General features: G+C 44.2%; 1 protein-coding gene across 6 annotated transcripts in view; it reads right to left on the reverse strand.

The window, feature by feature from the left end:
- Positions 1-21,272, reverse strand: part of mef2cb (myocyte enhancer factor 2cb) — a 69,504-nt gene that overhangs the window by 7,491 nt on the left and 40,741 nt on the right. For 2 of the 6 annotated variants that reach the window (XM_031849220.1, XM_031849219.1), the window contains 3 exons: positions 6,928-7,071; positions 3,947-4,127; positions 3,084-3,131 (listed from right to left, as the gene is read on the reverse strand). In XM_031849220.1, coding sequence (XP_031705080.1) covers positions 3,084-3,131; positions 3,947-4,127; positions 6,928-7,071 — 373 coding nt within the window. Of the gene's footprint in view, positions 1-3,083; positions 3,132-3,946; positions 4,128-6,600; positions 6,739-6,927; positions 7,072-21,272 lie in introns of all 6 variants that reach the window. The other 4 variants (XM_031849224.1, XM_031849223.1, XM_031849222.1 and 1 more) reach the window with 4 other exon arrangements.

Below are 21,272 nucleotides of genomic sequence, written 5' to 3' on the forward strand. Positions count from 1 at the left end.
ACACACACACACACACACACACACACACACACACACACACACACACAGAAAGGAGAGGTGTGTGGTTAAACTCATACATTTTACTGTTACTGAACAAATTTCTGATGTCCTGTTGTGGTCTAACAGGCGCACTCCGTTCTATTCCCCAAACACACACACTCTTCCGTTGCGGTTTGGCTAAATGTGCATTCAACCCTGAATTCTCCAACTGAACTAAGGTGTCACACTCATGCTTACAACTTGTACAGTTGGTATGAGGTGCTGCCAAGATCGAGACAAACGTTGTATGATCTACTGAACCCGACTTGTTGTCAGTTCTTGTATGTCTGCTCTGTAGCTTGTATTTCTGTGTGATTTTGACCAGAGATGTCTTCAAGATGTAGCTTGTATGCAACTCATTTGCAGGAGTAATTGGTGTGTGATGAAGGTGAGAGGTGACTAGAGTTTCTCGTTAATTCCTCTCAGTGCTTCGGTGAGCAGAGTGCTGATTGGAGCATAGATGACAGCTACATAATTGCACAAATGGAGGTGGGAGATTTTTACAAGCTGGGGCCTTAGTCCGGAGCTCCCTTCATCAGCTCTCTTTCTCTCCTTCCTTCACGTTCTGTCTCCTTCTTCAGCTCGCGCTCTCTCCTAGCCAGCAAAGGAGTTGACAGATTGAACACATACGGTATATAAATGAGCGAATGCACGTGCACACTTCCCATAATATTTCCATTGAAGTGACATGATGACTCAGCCTTTTAGTAACATGCCCTATTTGCGCTGGACATGAATTACCTGGCTGACCTCGTGTGATTTAGACTTCACCCCATGTCTGGCTTTCACGCGGCATATTTGTACCGGATAAATAAAAAGTCTGTGTGTCAATTAAATTTAAGGATTATCTCCAGATATGATTGAAACATAGTGTATCTTCATGAAATATTTGCATGACCTGCCATGAACAGTAACTCTTAAGTTTGTATTTTCTACATGAGAAGTGAAGTACACAATACACTCAAGTAGTTCAAGTAGTTTAAAGTAATCACAACAGTGTTGCTGGCAACTAACAATAAAAATGGACTTTCCGTTGTTTCCTTAAAAATTCAAAATAGTGAAGGATTTTGTAATTTATTGCAACTTTGTAATTATTATGAATGGCATACAGAAAATTTGAAAGTCATTTGATAACTATACTAACTAAGGCTATGACATATTTGAAAATGTCAGTTTGTGTCATGACTTGTGAAGGCTGTTCAAACGGACTACTCTCACGAAGGTGGAAACCATTAGCTATACATACTGTAGCTACATGAGCCGACTGAATTGTCACTGTAAATGCTGTCAAATCTATTATTTCCACTGTTACCTGCATCATTGTTAGCCTGGAAAAGGAAAATAAATAAAGGAATCTTTTGTGAAATGACAAAATATATAAAAGACAATTTACTGAGATGAGTTTGGTCAAATGTATATTATCAGCAGTGGAATTGTAATTTTACAGATTGAGGACATGGCAGATACTTACGTGATTAAGGAAAACTTCCCTCCAAACTACAGGAGGACCCAAGGCAATGCTAATTCCATCTAACAATCTGTGATTTTCTCTCTTTACAGACTATTACATCTGAGGCACAAAAGAGGTGTTATGTTTATGCGCATGTCTGAACCACACACTCATCCACATGTCCACAGACACACACACACGCAAGGCACCTCCTATGTCACTTGGGCCAGGCCACTTAAGACACTCATACACAGGCCAGACAACTACTTGTACTATCAGCTTATCAAAACTTACTGCGAGGAGAAGAGGAACATTAAAACGGCCTTTGTGGTGCCACAGCGGCTGGGCCACCTCACACTGAGTCACTTAGAGGAACATCATTAAAACGGCTGACCAAGTTCACAGAACACTTCCATCTGTGTTCCCCCACTGTTTCTCCTTTGCACACATGCTTCCACCATCAGTGGATATTCATCACTGGGGTTTCCCCCCCCCCACACACACACTCTTTTTCTGCCCCCCCTGGATGAGATTTAAGAGAGCTTTGAATGGAATCTTTTAGCTCCCACATGACTCTCTCTCCACGTCGTGTTTTTCGCTGCTGCTGAGCGACGCACAGCTCTCACAGAGCGCCTCTGTTCATTCGCCGCGGTGACACAAAGGCTACATTTGAAGCATGCTCTGCAGCACGCCGTCGCCGGAACACACGCCACAACAAATGGCCCTGTTGTCTGTGTGTGTGTGTGTGTGTGTGTGTGTGATGAGTGACCAGACAGAGAAGCCAGGCATTGACCCTTTGTGATGGAGCCCTAGGGGCCAGACAAGGCTGCCCAGCTGTACCCCTCTGACCCCCCCACTCTCCATTTTTACACTCTGCACTGTACGTCAAGGCTGTAAAATTTAACCCTTTAAAAGGGAGTCTCTTTGGCATAAACTCGTGCCTGACATGTCCTCAGGGACAAATCCATCGACACACAGAAGCTAATACATAAGATTCCTTACATATGTTCCTCAAACATGGGTTGCTCCACTCTCCACAGGATCATTATGGCATGGTGAGCCACTCCAAACATTGAATTAATTTGGTTGCAGACATATGATAGCGGTTACTGTGTAATGGGTTTGTGTGAGCTCCAAATGGGAGCTCGCGGTGTTGACATTTTGAATTATCATCCAAATCCAAGATGTGGTAGAAATAAAGAGATGGCTCATCTTATAGAGAAACAGAGACAATTCAAGAGTACATTCAAAGGTCCTGCACCTTTTCTGGCTGCCCATCAGTCAATTTGCCGCTTCTGTATTTAGTATGACTTTATTTCTGTTTCCCCACACTTGTTCTACCGTTTTATAGCTGAACACAGGCCGGATGTGTCACAGCCCCAGCACTGGGCAAACATTCCCAGATGAACTCCACGACCACTAACATCAACACATCATGGACAAATCTCCACTCGGGTTTGGGTTACTATTAGTCATGCATTTTATGGCGCAGAGTGGGTGAGTGGGTGCCATGTATGTGTGTGTGTGTGTCAATGTGTGTGGGTGTATGTGTGTTAGCAGACAACTGTGTGCGAGAAGAGGAGGCCATTCTTACCAGCACTGGAGCCTGCGCCAGTGGTGAGGTCAGCACCCATGAGGCCACCTGAAAGATGAAAGAGAGAGGAGAGCAAAAGAGAGAAAACCATTAGAGGATAGACGCCCACCTAACATCCACGATGCCTCCTGTCTCTTACCTCGGTGGCCTTTCAGAGAACTCAATCTAATCACAATCCACCTTGTGTGTGTGTGTGTGTTTTTACGTGTCAGTACATCATATGTGCACTGATACTAGAAGTAATACTGCTTCCCACTCAAATGGTAACACTCTGAGCAACTGGACACTGCGAGTGGATACATCGAGCTGCCGTCCAAGAAAAATGACACATTATTATTTTTAAGCCATGCGAGGTGGAAGAGTGGGAGGGTCCAGAACATGTGCGGTTTGGTGTGGATGCTGCGAGCGCCAAAACTCATATTTAGTTTGTGCTAGCGCTTCTAGCATCCAGTTGTAATGACAGGGTGAGGGTGTGGGCAGCAGCGTTCAGACCAGAGGGACAGAAAAAGGACTTTGGACAACAATAACAAACCAACAGGCCTGATTTGCTTATGTCACCACTCAAAGCCTGTACATAGACATCCCATGTGTGGAACCTCACCCTAAATCAACGAGACTGTGGGCTGGGATTTAATATGCAAAAAAAAATACTGAGCGAGCAATATGTGAATATAGATTTTAATGAATTCACTGCTTTTAGATTTAGGAATATTACAGGAAGCTGTCATAAAAGGAATCACGCATTCGAAGCGTGTGTCTATTAGCATCACAGAAGGGTACACACACAGTTGAGAAGGGAGAGAGATTGGATAACAGCGTGTACATGGGTGTATGGAGTGCATGTGAGGCTCTTCTTTTGTTACCTGCACTGGGGGGTCTGTGTGTGACTCCGGGAGACATGCTGTTTCTCTGTAGGCCGTGGTGCGCCAATGGCAACAGGTTGTGGTTGCCTAGGGAACCACCGGGATGGCTGTAAATGAGATTGTTCTGGTTGCTGACGGGAAGGGACACAGACATGTCATAGTTCGACTGGGGCACGGCCTGCTGAGAGAGAGAAAGAAAGAAAGAGAGACACAGGAACAAGGTTGATTAGACTAAAGAGAGTAATTATTGCAGTGGGTGAAGAAACTAAAACAAGGCCTTCGAGCAGAGGAATGGACACAGGATGAGAGAAACAGACGTGACAATTCAGAAACACTCCAGGAACTCAAAGGAATTCAAAAATGTTTGACTATCTGCAATAAAAACAGTCAAACAAAAGAAAAAACAGCCAAGTTCCAAAGGACAACTAACAATGAACAGCAATGCGTAGATGAACGGTACGGAGAACAGCTTCCAAGACAAAGACTAAAAATACGAGGCAGTATGGATGGTGGAGGGGAGCACTGAAATTAAAGGGTAAGCATCTAGAAAACTCCTCCCAGAGTTGCTCAAATTGCCGCCAAGATGATGGGTTTGAAATACGTTGTCGCTCAAACTTGAACCAGAATTGGTTACTGTATCTTTCTGTCCAAGGCCTAAGATTTTGTCGCTGATACGTTGTGACGTTTGTCATCGTGAAGGCCAACGACCCGACCTGGAAATATTATTTTGTGGACATTTATTTCCCCTGAAATACATTCCTGGTTTTTGATATTAGAGAAATAAGAATAATTTACTGGGAGGACAGCCAATGGCATCCCATTGTTCTAAAAGGGCTAAAGATAATTCAGTCTGTCTTTACCTCACTAAAAAAGTCTGCAATATTTCTTGCAATGGTAGCTTCAAGACTGGAGAACTGAATGCAATTAGGTATAATTTATTTGCCTGTCACATGGAGCTAATGCAAAGTGTTATTAAGGGGTAGATTCAGATCAGTCAGCAGTCTCATCAGGAACATGAGAAGAGGTAGCCTGTCGGCCCCGGGCGTCTAGTTTGTCATGTTTATTGTGTCACTTGGCAGAAGGGCTTAACCCAGGGAGTGCCCTGGAAGTGGTTCATCCTGCATGTTAGCTTTAGGAAGTAGAAAATAGGACCCTAAATTACTGCCATGTGTCTCAGAGCCATGGAGGGAGCGCATCAGGGGGATCATCAGCCTGGCTTACTTGGAAGTGGAATATGTGCCTTAGCGCTGCTTTGTCTTGTTCTTTTTGCAGGCCAAATATTATTTCATTGCGGGTCTCTAAACGTTTCTCTTTTACTGCAACTTCACATAGTGGTGGGCTAGCCAAAAGCTGTGGAAGCTTCCTTTTATTTTAAGTGAGGGGCTGCCTCTGGTTATGTTATATTTTTTTTAAAGACTTTCAGTAATTTCTTCCATCTCGAATTCCTTGTTGGACTTTTTATACCTCAAGATTTCCCTATGCGGTGTTTTCTAAGAGTGAGGGAGCTGTCTCAATGTGTGCACATTTGCGTGAACACACATCCCTTCGCTGGGTGTAAGGGCCCCGTCTGTAAGCTGTCCTTTAACTGGTGCCATCCTTCCTGTTTTTAACTCATCTTCCTCCTCGCCTCTCCCCACAGTCCCCTGCAATCCAGAGGCCCAGTGCTTGGCAGCCACCCTGACCACACGTTGAACTGCCACTTGTTGTCTGCAGAGCCCCCCCCCCGCCCCCCAATGCCACCACCCTGCTGTTCCACCCCCATCCCCACCCAGCTCTGATCCCAAACCCACCCTACACCGCCACGCCATCCCAGCTCACCAACCCCTGCCTTGCTTCTAACCACATCTCCCCCTGCTCCACGTGGCTTAGACACTACTGTTCTTCTCTGAATGATCTACCATGGAATTATCTCTTTCTCTGTAAGGCTACAGCACTAATCATTCCAGTATGGTGCTTTCTGAACGAAGGGCAGGCTCAGTTTACATAGAGAGCAGCCTATATTTTGTGGTTTCTGGCTTCTGGCTATAGATTAGATTCTTTGTAAAATGAAGACAATATAATACAAATTCAGCAGCTCACATGTTTTGACGTCTAACAGAGATGTTGTTAGGCTACTGAGGACTTTGCCTTCAATTATTCCAGCAAGGAGTAGAGATAATTAAGTTTTGTGAGGTACGGAGATACGCTAAGAGTTTCTGAATGTCTGCTGCTGTTTCATTGCCACAATGCCTGTCCTTGTTGTTACGGGTGACTGAGCGCTGTGTTTTGGTGCAGGAAAAGCGCATGCAGACCACACCTCCCCTGAGAGCCAGGCAAGGCATTATGGGTAACGGGTTCAAGGAGGGAACCCAGTAAGGTTAAAATTTGTCATGAGAGAAAGTCTGCAATTATATAGCAAAAGTGCCTGCTAGTTATGGTTACAGTTGTGTCAAATTAGAGGACCGTTTCTCAACTGTAATCAAGCAAAATCAAAGGAACTGTAATTCTTTTTACTGTAAGTATACAATATCAATTCACTCTTGTCTCACTCTCACTTTGTGTATTTAGTCTAGTGGCAAACAATGGTGGTTAGCTGGGTTAGCTCAAGAGTTACTGGCAAGTCAGCATTTTGTTAGCCTGCTGAGGATGCGGCGTAGCGTCAACCCAGTACTTACAGGTATCTTATGAGTTTGAATCATGTGATCAAACTCCTCGTTAATCTGTTTGTATTTCTCCTCAGTGCGTGGGGAGAGGATGAGAGCAGACTCGAGCTCCGGGCTTTCGCCGCCTTTGTTCTCCTTCTTGCTTAATGCCTGCCAGGTCCCACAACCACAGAGACGGACGGAGGGAGACACAAATGAAGGGACGGAGAGATGGGTGGTAGGAACAGATGACAAAAACGAGGAGACGAGGACGAAGCGACAGAAAGCATAAGGGGGAAAAAAAAGGGAAAGAGAGGAAAGAAAGGTGAGAGGAAGGTTCGGGGTTTAAGAGGTACTTACACACAGTCTCTGTCTGCTGATCATCAGATCAATGTCCTCATTTATTTTCCTGTACTTGTCCTCGGACTCGGGACTGTGGCCGACCGAGTCGTCTGCGTCGGGGTCTGGGCTGTCACAGCCGTTTAGGCCCTTCTTTCTCAATGTCTGCAAACACAGCAGTTGCACAAAATAGTTGAAGGGCTTTGGGATCGGGAACATGACCCAAGTGAACAGCTTGGGAGGGACACATGGTGATGACATGTGAAGAGGTACCCTTTACAATCCATCCTGACAAAAGACCAATTACAAAACTATAACTAATATATTGATATATTTCAAATTAATACGTTTCCAAAGCACTTTTTCTCTCTGAGAAAATTGTGTCTGTTACTGAGAAATTGTTCCGCAAAAGAAAGTAATCATTTTGGCAGGCTCCGCCAAACATCCATCAACATGGGGGAGACACAAGGATACACTGACTGCTTTGTGAACAAGAAAACATGCAGTAAAACATGGCACAAAGGATTTAATCGCATCCAATAGCGAAACATAACAAGTGATCAAGCTCTTCACCCAATGACATATCATGGACCTTGAAACCTCGTAATTACACAGGAAAAGGAAAAGTCGTAAAAGTAAAATACATTTTATAACCATAATCATCAGTGTTTCATGAAATAGAATTAAAATGCAGTTGAAGGACTTGAGTTCATAACTGTGGTATTATGTGCTATTAAAAGTGGCAGTTTCTGTTTTGGCCACCTGATGGCCACCTGCCCCCATTAGACTGGCCAGAAAACAGCAGACAGGCAGAAAAGCGCACACTCCACTCGCTCACCACTCCCTCTGAGGGGAAGAGCGATGCAGACAAAGAGAGCGTAAGAGGGAGAGCGCTGCCTCGGTCCTTTTTTAGATATTGTTGACAACCATAACAACAGGGATAAGTTTCAGAGGACATTACCGTGTGTGATAGCACGAGGGTATGTTTGTTTGAGCAAGTAGGCATGTACCGATAGGTGCTGTGTTCATTCGCCTCGTAAGAAGAGACAAAGACAGAGCCCAAGAGAAGAAAAGTACAGTAGCTGACAGTTAGAGATCTCATCAAAGGCCCCCCCACACACACACACACACCTCCTCTCCTCTCCAGCCCGCTTTCACTCTCCTCCTCCCCCCGCTTCCCTCTCTCCTCCTGGCTTTAATAAAGGGAGATTAGTCTACAGGAGGAATATCACGGGCCTGCTCCTGTCTGTGCAGTCGTCGCTTCACACTGCGCTCTCCTACTTTCATCTGAAGCTCCATATCAGACAGACGTAATTAAATTTACTTTAGCACACCCTGTATTTGATGCTGATCAAGTATGTGTGTCTCTCTCTCTCTCTGTATATGTTGTAGTGTGTGTATGTGTCTGCTGGTGTGAGTGTGTGTGTGTCTGTGTGTGGGAGGGGAAAGAGGGGAATGAGTCTGTGTATGTGTGTGCATGTGTGGGTGTGTGAGAGTGGGTGTTAGCGTCAAGAAAAAAAGACAGAGAGACTGAGCAGGAGCAAGGAGGAAGATAGATGCTAAGATAAGTTAATCTCAGTGAACTTCTTCCTCTCATTTGTTTGTCTCCGTCAGTACTCACTCACGGAAGAGATACGAGTGCTAGCTTCTCCATCACAACCAGCAGCCGAAGTGACAGGGAGCGATCTGCCTGCTTAGAAAACAAATAACAATCCAGTCATCTCTCATGTCAGCACAACAAAGGCCTGTTTTGAGTGTGGTTTTAGTGAACTTAGAGGGCTTCTTTTGTGTGTGTGCGATAACTGTTTGATTCCTGAGGCGTCTCGTGGCGAGGCAGCTACTGTAAGCGTGTCAACATTTGCTGGCTCTCCTCTTCTCTCTCTGAATTCTCACTTGGCCCCCAGAGTGGAAATCTGGAATTCTGAATTTGAAAGCGTCTCTCACATCTTTTGACAGTCTTCAGGAAATCACACCAAACAAATCAACCAAGGCGGTGCAGGATATCTGACTTCTAACAGACCCACAGTGAATCAGGCACTCTTGCTCCATCAGAGGTGGATGAGTCAAAAGAACAAAGGGGTTGCAAAGGTTTAGCATGCTGTCTTTTTTGGCAAAGGCGTGAGATGTAAAACTTTTGCTATTTCTTTGGTGTAGTTTCATTGTGGCCTCGGCGATGCATCATATCGAACTGACAAGAGCTGAACCAGTGGCCTTTTTCTGTTCACATGAGGATGCATGGAAGGAAAAACAACTTTTCTTCCTACTTGCACAGATTTCCACCACCTACCGCCGCTAGCACTGATTGCATGAGAGATTCATTTCCACTTCTTGGAAGAATAGCAGTGGGGCATTGCTGGGGGGGGGGGGGGGGGGGGGGGGGGGGGGGGGCGGGGGTAAAGGTGACACCCATATGGGGCAACTGAGCGCTGGTCTCACAGGGGGTTGGGCAGTGGTTGCGTTGGGTGTTGATTGGGTGCAGGGCATGAGTGTTATATGACTTTGAAGCATGTGGCCCCGGCTTAGCTTTCCATCGGGGCTCAGCACATTGAGGGTGCGGTACAAGGACGGTATGCCACTCATCCCAGTTATGCCCACCTGCTTAAAGACATCACACCTGTTGCCAAAGGCTGACACATAACCCAACAGCCAATCAGATCCGTTGGAGTGCACATATAGCCAAAGAAGGGCCTCTCACTCTTGCCCTTTCCCCCTCACCGCCCTACTCTCGTCATCCTATATATCCTTCTCTAATAGCCCATTGCTTAATCTGTGCCCTGAATTTGTTGTGTTTCATGGCTCTGCGCCACAGTCATCGACTGCTGCTCCAAACAAGGCTCTGAGTCTCTCATTCAGTGACATCATCACTATATAAGACACATCAAAGACGTACAATTCAAAATGACGGAGAGAATAATGATCATTGGAAAAGGAGCTGCTACAACTATATTGAAAAAAGTTAGTATGGGTATGAAGAGCTAGCATGAAAATAGAGTCTTTGGGGGATATGCTAATAAGATGAGGATTAAGCAAAAACACTTTTGTGCAGTTCACTTGTACTAAGGATTCTATGCAGAAAATATTCCCCCAAATGATCATTCTCATATTCAAATTATTCAATTTCACAAGTAACTGGGATTTTCTGTTTCATAAAGAAATGATCATTGTTTTATTCTTCCAAAATCACTGCTGGCATAAAAGCCAGAGCATTTCTATGGAGCATTGTTCAAGTTTATGGCAATTGTATTGCTTCCGATTACAAAAGTAACATTTTTCACTGTTAATTAATGAATATATTCTTTGGTCAGTCAGTTCATTTTGAACTAAAAATAAGACGAATCAAACTAAATTTCCTGTACAGTTTAACACAACAGAAAAATGTGGAAATGCAATGAACTGAGAAACTAGTTCAAAAGAGAGAGGCTGATGGAGAAAGGGGGGTAAGAGAGAGAAAAAAGCTACACAGCTACTAACTACTACAATGTGAACAGTCACCGGTCATGCTACAAGAGAGTGAGAACAGCAAACGTGAGAAAATAAGAGGAAGGAGAAAAGTATTACAGAAAGGAGCGACGAAGCTGTGTATGCTTGCTTGGCTCTGGTGTCTTTCTCTGTGGCCCCTTTGGAGGCTTGCTCCTAATTAAACTCCTTCTTCATGATGCTCCCTCATGGCTCGACTTGTCACAGGGCCTGTGTGAAGCAGGCACAGCATAGACACGGCGTCCTACATATTTAGACACCCGTCTCATCGGTACCCTTCAGCTCTGCCCCCTCAGCTAGGCTGGCCTAGACTGGGCAGGGCTAAGATGGGCTGGAGGACTACAGTGAGCAAGGCCGCCAGGGCTGGATTGAAATAATCAGAGGCAGGTTTGAGCTACAAGGGAACTGAATCATATTGTATATTGCTTGGTGTTAGTACATCTGTCAAAGATTTGAGTACTCTGATGTTTTAATTGCAGGAAAAAGTCCAGCTTTATACTCCTTTCATAGTTTAGGGTGTGGGTAATAACTTCATGTAGCTCTTGAGAAAAACTGTGGAGGGTATTTGGGTGTGAATTCAGGGTGGCCCCAGGGGGTCTACGAGGGACAGCTGACGCCTGCCCACAGCTCCTGCCATACCAGGATCCGTCTGCTCGGCATTCTGCCACCCTGCTCACCCTCTCTATCCCTCTATCCATCTTTCTGCCCCCATCTTTCCGTCTCAGTCTGTTTCGCAGTCTGTCTCTGTCTCCCTACCTCTGTCCTCTTCCCCTCATTTTCTGCAGTACTACCACGTCTCAGCAGAAGCCGAGTCAAAATATTGCTGGCTTGATGGGTACATCTTTATTTCTGATAGACTTGGGCTAGTTGCTGGGTTGTGTTTGGAAAGAGCTTCATTCCTGACCATTCCCCTCTGCAGTTATCTTGGCAGTGGCTAAAGGGTACGACACATTCAATATTGTGTTTATGGCTATTGGCGACAGCCAGGCCAGTGAATGTTTCTCAATGTCTTCAACCCAATGGCTGACAGCTTCAGAGAAAAAAAACCTCTACAAAAACAGCCAGTTATAATAGGCCTTTTATATCTTTGCCAGCACTGTATGGTCTTCAGAATACACATACTATTGTAAGCAAAACCAAGACTTATAAAAGAAGATAGTATACTACCAGAGCACAAAGATTTTTCCCCCATAAATGCAGCAATTTATGGTTTGCAGTATATTTCAGCAGGCGATGGAAAACAAGTTACTGACAGATGAGCACAATAAGAAAGCACTATTAACTGTGCCACTTATGGATAATCATATTTGATGTGCTGTTAAAGTGTAAAATTGTACAGGGAATAAACAGCTTTGCCTAGCAGGGTCTCAGCCTCTGTTTGTCACAATGTTAAAAACGGTTGAGAACAGATTGAGTCACTCTGACTATCAGAGACACTCCTTGAACACATGACATTTGGCAATTCATACAGACCTGCTTTCAGAATATGTGAGCATTGGTGTAGGTTGAGTTGAATTACTTATTGTATTATTACTAATTAATGCAAATTAAAAGGGCTCCCAAATAATTTTCAAGAAAATGTCATCTAAAGTTTAGGGCAACAATATTTAAATAGGCTTTTAAAAACCACACAATGTATCAATGTCTGAATGGGTTACGGTAGGCGTAACCACACATAAATCTACAGTACGTGTCCTTTGACTGGTCTTCACACTAACCTACAAACCCACGATTTAGATCATGACTGTTTTAGGGGGAAAATATGGGGGCAAAGTTTGGAAAACCAGGGACCAAAGTCAATTTTGCCAGAGCACATTGGTAAAGAGCAAAGTGGCTCAGCGTCAGTAAGGGCGAGGCAGTGGGGATAAACGTTGTCCCTTCCCATCACAAATAACAAGATGGAGGTGGTCATGAAGTGGACCTGCAGTGGATTAGGAGCCCCCAGCACCACCGCACAATAAGCGCACTCAGGGTGGCCTTTCTGACGGCACAGATCGGGTAATAGCATGTTTGAGATGTGCTCTCATTCTCTATATTTCTATTTCTTTTTCTGTCTGTCTGGCTCATTCTCACTTGCTCTCGTTTTTGTCTCTCGCCCTCACTCTCTCTGTCTCTCTTGCTCACTCTTTCTTTCTCTCTGCTTTTCATAGTGGAGGGAACATCAGAGGGATCAGGCTGGCTTAGCTTATTGGAAGCAGATGGCAGACCAAAGGCAAGAAGGCCACAGCTTCATGAAGCGTGGTTTGAACATGCCAGGACCATGTCGAGGGGCATGCCCATGGATGATGGCTACACGGTGTGTGTGTGTGCGTGTGTATGTGTGTGAGCGACCATTTGGGTTGGGGGGGACGGTTGATTTTGTAGACCCCCAAATCACAGCATGTCTCTGCCTGCTTTTTTTTTCAGTCATCATCTGTGCATCCCTATTCACTGGTTGAGGCGACGTTTGAAAAACTATGCATCAGTGACTTGGTGGCTTTGAAGCCCCTTACTCCTGGTGCCCTGCTACACTATAATCAGGAATCAAAGGCTGGCGCCTGGGATCCATCAACCTTGGCAAAGTGGTCGTGTGTTCAGTAATAACGCTGGCTAACTGTGTATGTAATGACTAGCTGTCTAGGGATTACTAGGTTGACTAACCATAAAAAAGGGAGTGAGAAGTAGAGCACACATTTAAGAGGAGTGTTAAGAGTAAGTGAGTAAGACAGAAAGGGTACTGTGGGCAACAAGGTTCCTTCACATTTCTCCAAACTGTGGCATTGCGATGGTGCATGTGCTAAGATCACCATTAAGAGCCCACTTACAGACAGACAGTTCTTAGCTAGCCAGTAGATAGCACAATACCAGATGGTGCAGTGTTTCCCATATGGAATAGACAAACACTAAGCACATGTCAGAATCCAAAACTGTTTGCTACAGCAGCATCCCGGCCCTGGGAACAAAGTGGTCATTCACACTAGTCACTACACTGTATAATTACCCAGATAGACATTATGAGACACAATGCCAGCTCAGTGAAACTGGATAAAGAGGGCACTTATCTCTGCACCCTCAAACTACCCGTCTTCCATCCCGTCTACGCTCCAGTTGCATAATTTGTCTCCATTCAAATGAGAGAAATGGGAATGTGTCTATATGTATTTCTGATTCAACGTGAAAATCAATTCGCTAAGGCTAATCTGGAAAACACTCTCATACTTGCTTAATATACTGTAACATTTTATTTCAGTTATTCACACGTCACTATGTGACTGTGACATTGTCAATAAAGCTTTCAATTACATACTTTAAATCACCCTTAGATAGTTATAGTTTAACAGCTTCAGCTGAATGATTCCAGCTCTGTTTGGGTAAAACTCAAGCGACCCTCTATTCCTTCTTTGTCCCCCCCCACCGATCGTCACTTATCGTCTTTTGTCTCCCTGTCTCTTATCGTGTAGTGCCACAGCAGGAAAAGCGAGCCTGAGGGAGGCCTTGAGTAACAATGACCAGTCGGTTGACCTCTATACTGTGACCATGAGTTTCCACACCCTGTCCAAAGCAGTAATCATGGCAGGGGAGGGGCTGAGGCCAGGGGGGGAGCTTTAGGCAGGGCAGGGAATGCCATCTATAAAAATAGATCTTCATTATTCCAAATTTTCCACAAATAGTTTCAAAGAACAAGGCATCATTTCATCTTAATGGCTGGCGTGAATTGTTTTGGGCTGTGTAATGGAAAAGCCTTGCCTTTTGGCAGCGTGGCCTCAGAAGTGGCCTGCCTTTTTCACCGCTCCACACCACAGGGACCACATATTGGCACATTTCAAACAGTCTATTTTTAAAACCTCTTTTTGTTGTTGTGTGCGTACCTCAGACTTCCGCTTCAGCATATTGAACTTAAAAAACACCTCTGACAGAGATCCAAGCGCTACTTAGTTTCTCGTCTGAGGTTCTGCTTTTCTGTGCAGCGGGCGTCTGATGTGGAATAAAATGCTGAGCCTGTAGATCATGTGCATTATCTGTCATCTTTGCTTTTAGCCACTCTTAAGAAGTGGAAGAGGCATATAGTCTATAAAATAGGAACTCGGTAAACTTGCTCGCTTTATGTCTGAGGCTGGCGCCGCGGACAGATGTGTTGTAGTGTGCCAGCCTAAAACGTATGACAGGCAATGTTCAGCTGCGTGAGGAGACTGACTTGGTTGTGTGAGGTTGACTCCCTCTCAGGGTTTTGTTACTGGTATGACAGGCAGACCGGCTGATTAAAATGCACTTTATTCTATTGACACAGATAATGTAACTTTCCAAGTATTTTCTCTGTAATAAATAAAGTTTTTTAAAAACAACCAAACAGGAAGCCTCTGTTTGGTAAACTGTGGGGGTAGAAAAACAAGTGAATTGAATAATAGACTTCTTTATCCGAGGGATTAAATGTTTATAGGCACAGCAGGGTCTCAGATCAATGGCCTTATGCATGTGGTCGCCGAGGGCAACTCTTCATGGTCGGTCCTCAGAAAGAGAGACGGAGGCTGAATGAATACTCAGACACTTCGCTTACTCACTCCTCTGTTTCAAAAACAACCCCCACCCACCCTTTTTCAAACACAACGAGGGGGGAGTGAAAGAGAGAGAGAGTGATTCCATGCCTATTCTTCTACCCTCTCCCAGTGAGGACCGCCAGCTAGGCAACTATTTTTAGCCTCACCACACACTATTTTTAGACCAGTACCACTTTTTGAGGCATTTAAAAAGAGTACATCAAATAAGAGAGTGATGGTTGTGGTTGTTCGGGGTGGCGCTTTATTTTGACCATCTAACGAACTAGGTTTTAAGTGTGAAGGAAATAGAGTCTAAACATGGATTCTTTTTTTTTTTACTTTTTATTTTTTGTCTCACCACCCTTTCCTATGCATTAGAATGAACAATTGTCCATCTGAAAGCGTCACGTCCAAACCAAAGAGGACATAGACGGGTTTAAATGGGTAAGGAGGAGGAGGTCAAAGGCATGCCTCTGTTTGTGATATTCACCACACTTTGAAAAAACGAAAAGTGTTTCACATATATTTAAAATATGTGGTAGCTTGTTTATTTTTTTCCACCAACCTTAGAACTTGTTTGTAACTCTGGGAAAGACTTCCAGAGCCAACTTTACCAAGATTATTAACACTGTAAATATAAAGTATGATCTGACGGTAGAGGTGTGTGAGAAGTTATTAATAGTTCAAGAATTTCTCTCGCACTTTCTTCAACCTGTGATTCTCAACCCTGGCATATACTAACTAAGCATTTTTTTTTTGAAGCTGTGCGGTGGGTTGTACACAAACTGTCATCAGGGTCTTTGTTTTAACAAACTGTGATACTGTTAGCTTTCCAATGTCATAAGGTTAATTTACTTAGTCAAAGAAGCTTCAGACCTTAATCCTCAGCGCACCAGGAAAAACAAGCCATGTTGCCGATCTCTCCGTGACTAGTAAACACTGAGGCACTGTGATCTCGGAGACAACCCCGCCCCTTACCTCCACCCCTTGTCACACCACATGTACCCTATGCTTAAATCCTCAAAATGACTCCACACAAAATTACTGTGGACAACTGTAAGACAGGAGATATGATATAACTCCCTTATTTCTCTTGGATGCTGACACATGTCAAAGTCGTACAGGGTAAATTAGTGAAAGCATTCGAGCCAGAGTAATTATACAGTGTTTGAGAGCCATGAGAAGAAGTCATTCAGTGGGCTGATCAACACGGAAAACTCCTTAGGGCTAATGTTCTCCATGCTGTTTAGAAACCAAATAAGCACATAGAATAGCACACATGCTGGAAAATATTTTCACAAGAGCGAGGCATGAGAACATGAGCACACTGGCACTTCAGAGAGATCACATGTCCTGTTGATTTGCGAGAATATTATGAGAAAGCAGAGAAAAAGATCTGAAATAAAGACAGGATTTTTTTTAGGTAAATGACAGTGAAATCCGTCAAATTAGTCTCTGTAGTGTTTAAAGTGTGTGGAAAATCATGTTGTATTGCTAATTGAAACATTGTGCAAGGCATGCAGTGAACTGGTGCGGATATGCTACATTACTCGTCTTCTTTTTGCCATCTTCCAGACATACCTGCTTGATTTACATTCTCTTTATGTTTCTTCATTTCCACGCCAACACCCCACCCCCTCCTCCTTTCCTCTTCCTCCCTCCCTCCCTCCCTCCAGTGGACTGTCACTGGGCTGAAATCACACCTGTGCTTCTCACACATCTCGGCACACGGGTGAAACATACGCAGGGTGAAACATGGTGAGGGAGCTTTGCTGAATCTCATTAGCCAAGCGGGTAGTCATTAACAGAATGACCTTTGGAAATAATTACCAGCCTTCCTCCCTCCATCCCTCTTTCCCTCCCTCCTTCTCTTCTCGCACTCATCCATCCCTCTGTCCCTCCCCTTCCCCCTCTCATTTAATAGTTCCTCCTAAGTGAGGACAGGGGGAGAGAGCAGGAGAAAAGAAGGGAGAGAAATTAGTTGAGCATAGGTGGCGAGGCAGGTCCCTGCTGCTGCTGTTTAAGATTACAGGGTGAGCTGAATTTTCAGATTAGGTTAATCTGCTGGAAATGGGATTGGCCAACGGCCTTTCCTCTGGCAGGTAGGCAGGTCAGCTCAGCACCAAGAGGCATGTGCCATTCCATGTGATACTTGAGCCAATGGCATCAGAGTGTGCTGTGCTGGCTGAGGTCATCACAATGCCAACAGCTCTGCAGGGTTCGAGCCAATTGTCACCGTGTATGTACACATGCATACACCCATGCAGTGCAGTCATTGCGAGCACACGCGTACACAGGCCAATTCAACTTTGTGCGTGTGCATATAAGCACAATATCTCATATTGTACATGCAAATACACGCAAATATGAAAGCATTTGAGCCCTCAGGTATATCCAGGCATTCAGGGGGCATAGTTCCCTCACTAACGCTTTAGTTGTTTCGCAAACCTGTGTTCTTTGTTTCAACAGAGGGTTAAACAAACACATTGTGGAACAGGGATTTGGCACAGCCCAAGTGTGTAGTTGGATTTGGGGCCGTTCAATCACAGCAAGAGCCAGCCAGCGCTGCTTAGGTTTGGGCTTGATCTGCAATCATCGGGAGGGGAAAGAAAGGACTCTTTCATTTGCTAACGCAATAAACCACCCCCGTACCGGCATAATAAATCACCAATAAGAGATTATAAAAAAAGAGAGGAAAAAGAAAGGGATGGATCTTTTCTCTTGTCATTTCCCAACACGGCTTCCCATTTCTCCTCTAATGCCATTCTCATGTCCAGGAAACCAGCCGGGCAGACAACGAGTATGGGAAATCTATCTGCGTGTTTGACTGTTTTATCTGGAGCCAGACTCAGAGTGTACTGTAGACCGGCCAAGATGACACATTTGGACCCTGCTCGGACATCCAATGACGGGAGGATCCGCCTCTGTGTTTGCTTTCATCAAGCTACGAGAGCCTTGATGAGCTTGCATCTCTCTTTGAACAATTAGCATTAATTAAGAGGACCTCCCCACTTGTTTATGTAACAGCTGATAACAGCGTGTAGTGCATGTTTTATTATAGTCTCTGAGGGGGAGACTCTGCGAGTTTAGATACCACTGTATCCTGCATGACATGTGTGGCTTGCAATGAAATTACGCATTAAAAAAAAACATGTCCTCAGTTTGTTTCAGATTTCCACTGTTTTATGTAATTATTATCGGTTTCTAGGGGTCATAAATTGTAAATGTGATAATACTTGTAGCCATTTGGATTAGCAATGCTTCTTTTGTTTTACCACTTGTGCTTCAAAGAGGGTTAGCTTTAGTTTCTTGGTCTTTTGCTTTCACAGATATTTGTGGAAGTGTCATTCCCAGCTGAGACTGTTTTCAAGTGAGTCATCAAGACCTTCTTTACCACTCCTCTCTCTCTCTCTCTCTCTTTTCAACCTCCTATTTCGGTGTCTTACATACACCCATTGACCCATCCATAGATTCAGCCTAATACAAAGAAACATCTTAGAGATTATGTATGTTCAATGAAAGAGAAGAAAAAGAGTGAGCGAGGGAGGGATAGAAAAAAGCCCTCCGGCCTCTTGTAAACATGCTGTAGCTAGAGAGGCTGTGCACCGCTCTCAGTGCCACTCTCTGAACAACACTAATTATCAACCAAAGACATGCTAATTACATAGAGCTTTATTGCTAATGTAGCAGGCCTCTATGCCATCCGCCCACACTCTGAGCTCCGCTCCCCTACCTCTGCCTCTCCTCCCACTACACCTTCAGGCACAGCAGCAACAGAGGGAGAGAGATGCATGCAGTTTGTATACTTCTAAAGACAAGAGCTTCCTACAAATTTTGAAATTAAATATGCTACATATCATGTCATTGAGTTTTTTTCCTCTATGGGGGGGACCTAGATTTCATATGCACCTCTAAATCCAGCCCCCCCCTCATGTTCTTGACCTCCTCCTCATCATCCTGCCATCTCAACAGGAAGTCCGCTTTGCTCCTGTCTCCCCCCCCCCCCAAACTCAAAAGCCCACCCACCATTATGCACCTGTGACGTAGCCTAGCAGCGGCACATAAGGCTCGGCGGGATAGATCCAACCCACCGTTCCCCTCGCTCACCCTCCCTCTGCGCACATCCTCCTCCCACCCATGCTAAACGTGCTAGTGTCAGCCCCGTGGCCAATCCCGTTAGCACGCCGCAGCTGAGGATGAAGGCCTCTTCAGATCGATTTCTGCCGCTGTGAGTTGCTCAGAGTCCTCCAGGGATCACAGTGTAGGTAGTGCTCCACGGCACTCGCCCCCACTAGGCTCTTTAGCGTCTTCCCCTGACACGGCTGTTTACACGTTAGCCATCCTCTGCTCTCTAATGGAGACACTGTTAAAGAGAGCGTCAAAGCGGGGAGCTCTCGTCACAGGCACTTGCTGAAACATGTGACAACTCTCTTCATGGGTTCAGCTGGGGCAGGGTAATGCACTGACTATACAGTGGCTGAAGGGCTTGCTGCATAAAAGACATCAGTCCTTTCAGGCAGAGTGGATACTAGATAGGTTAATGTAAATGATATAATGCACAGAGAATCATTTTGTATCCCTTCTGATATACTAGGATACGATTCATTTTGCACAAACTGTGGCAATACATATGTATTGCTAATAAGATGCAAAGCTTTGATTACACAGCGTAGATGTAGACAGCGTTACTGATTATTTAATGTTTTAGAATAACACACATCATATTATAACTAAGATAAAACTGATTTCATAGTTTATAAAGGAATCTAAGCTTACAAAGATGTAGCCTCATCCACATTAACAATTCAAAAAAGGCTCAATAATATGAATGACAGGAAGGGAATAAGAGCACATCCTGCATTGCAAAAAAGAATAAGCTGTTATGCTGTCTCTCGTGGATTTATTTGTGTTCTAAGTACTGTCCATGATAATGCACCAAGTCCATTCTCTTTGTTTTCGTCATTAAGGTTAGTCGTATGTTGAGTGCTGTATCCCTTGATGTATGGGTTACATTAACACACTACATATTTGACTGCACCAAATGTACACGGCGATGGAACAAAAGCAACACATTTATGCTGTTTTTTAACCTCCAAATACGCTAAGAAGGAATATGTAATTATATATAGAATGGGAATAATGTAAGACAAAATCTTCTCCAAAGCAAAAGACATCTGATATGAATGTGTGAATTCAAAAGGTTTATAGTCAGGTGCAGAGTGCCATCTGGAATAGCAGGACTGTTGCCGGTGGGCCTGTCCACCCGTGGGCGGGCGACAAGCACAGCAACACCCATATGAATGAAGATAAAAACATGTCCCATGCTGTTTGATCCTGTGTTAGACTGGACAGCCAGCTCCATAGTGTGCTCAGAGTATACGTTCATTTTGTCTCACTGGGTACACACTTTTCTTTCGGTATTTATTTTTTAGAATGGTAGACTGTCGTGCATGAATTGTGACCACGACACCCTAACAAATTAACATTGTGTTACCATCAGGTGCCTATTTCATTACTAACTGAGCATGCATACACAATAAAAACAAGTAAACACATCAGGACACAGTTGAGGTTTACTATGACCTCTAAACTGACAGAATTGTAGGCCTACATGTTGGATATATTATCGGTATTTGTTATTTATCACCATATAAATAAAGCCTACTGTAAAAACAAACTCCTATTTAAAGAATTCATGTAGCAAGCATGGATTATGTGAATTATGTGATATTTTCATATTGTTGAACAATACTATTTATTCTTTGTGGGACAGTTTAATCAGCAAACATGGTGTGAGTGTAAATGTGTGTGCTGCACAAGAGAAGGGGATAACCCCTGCATGAATGCATGCAAGTGTGTGTGTGTGGCCTGCCGAGCTACAGTGTTAATGTTGCATGACAGGTTCACGTTGGGAGCTTAAGAATCCTGGAGGGTGCCAGCGTCATTTCCTGCTTTATCTTCCTGCCTACTGGCTGGCCTGACAGCGCTGTTTAACATCGCCTTGAGCCATACAAGCGGCATGTGTCCAAAGCAAGTCAGATCAACATCCTCGTCTAAGAGGCACATCACTGGTGACAAGACACCAAGGGCAGGGGCTGGTGATTGCACACCACAGGGGACTGTCTGAAAGGTCCAGATCAATGATAGGCTAACACGTTTTTGTTACAAAGTACACACAATACAAGGAGGCAATTTAAATAAACATATTCTCTTGAAAATAACAATATAATGTAGGTGTTAAAATAGCTTTTTTTAAATTTATATTGGGACTGGACCCTTGTGGAAAACCGACAAACTATGGGAGCAATTATTTTTTACACTATGTTAGGTGTGAAGAACAAAAGAGGGAAGTAAGGGTTGCTAAATGAGTCACAA

Source organism: Anarrhichthys ocellatus, unplaced genomic scaffold, assembly GCF_004355925.1.
Source record: "Anarrhichthys ocellatus isolate YVR2014 unplaced genomic scaffold, GSC_Weel_1.0 scaffold9, whole genome shotgun sequence".
In the NCBI taxonomy this organism is placed as follows: domain Eukaryota; kingdom Metazoa; phylum Chordata; class Actinopteri; order Perciformes; family Anarhichadidae; genus Anarrhichthys; species Anarrhichthys ocellatus.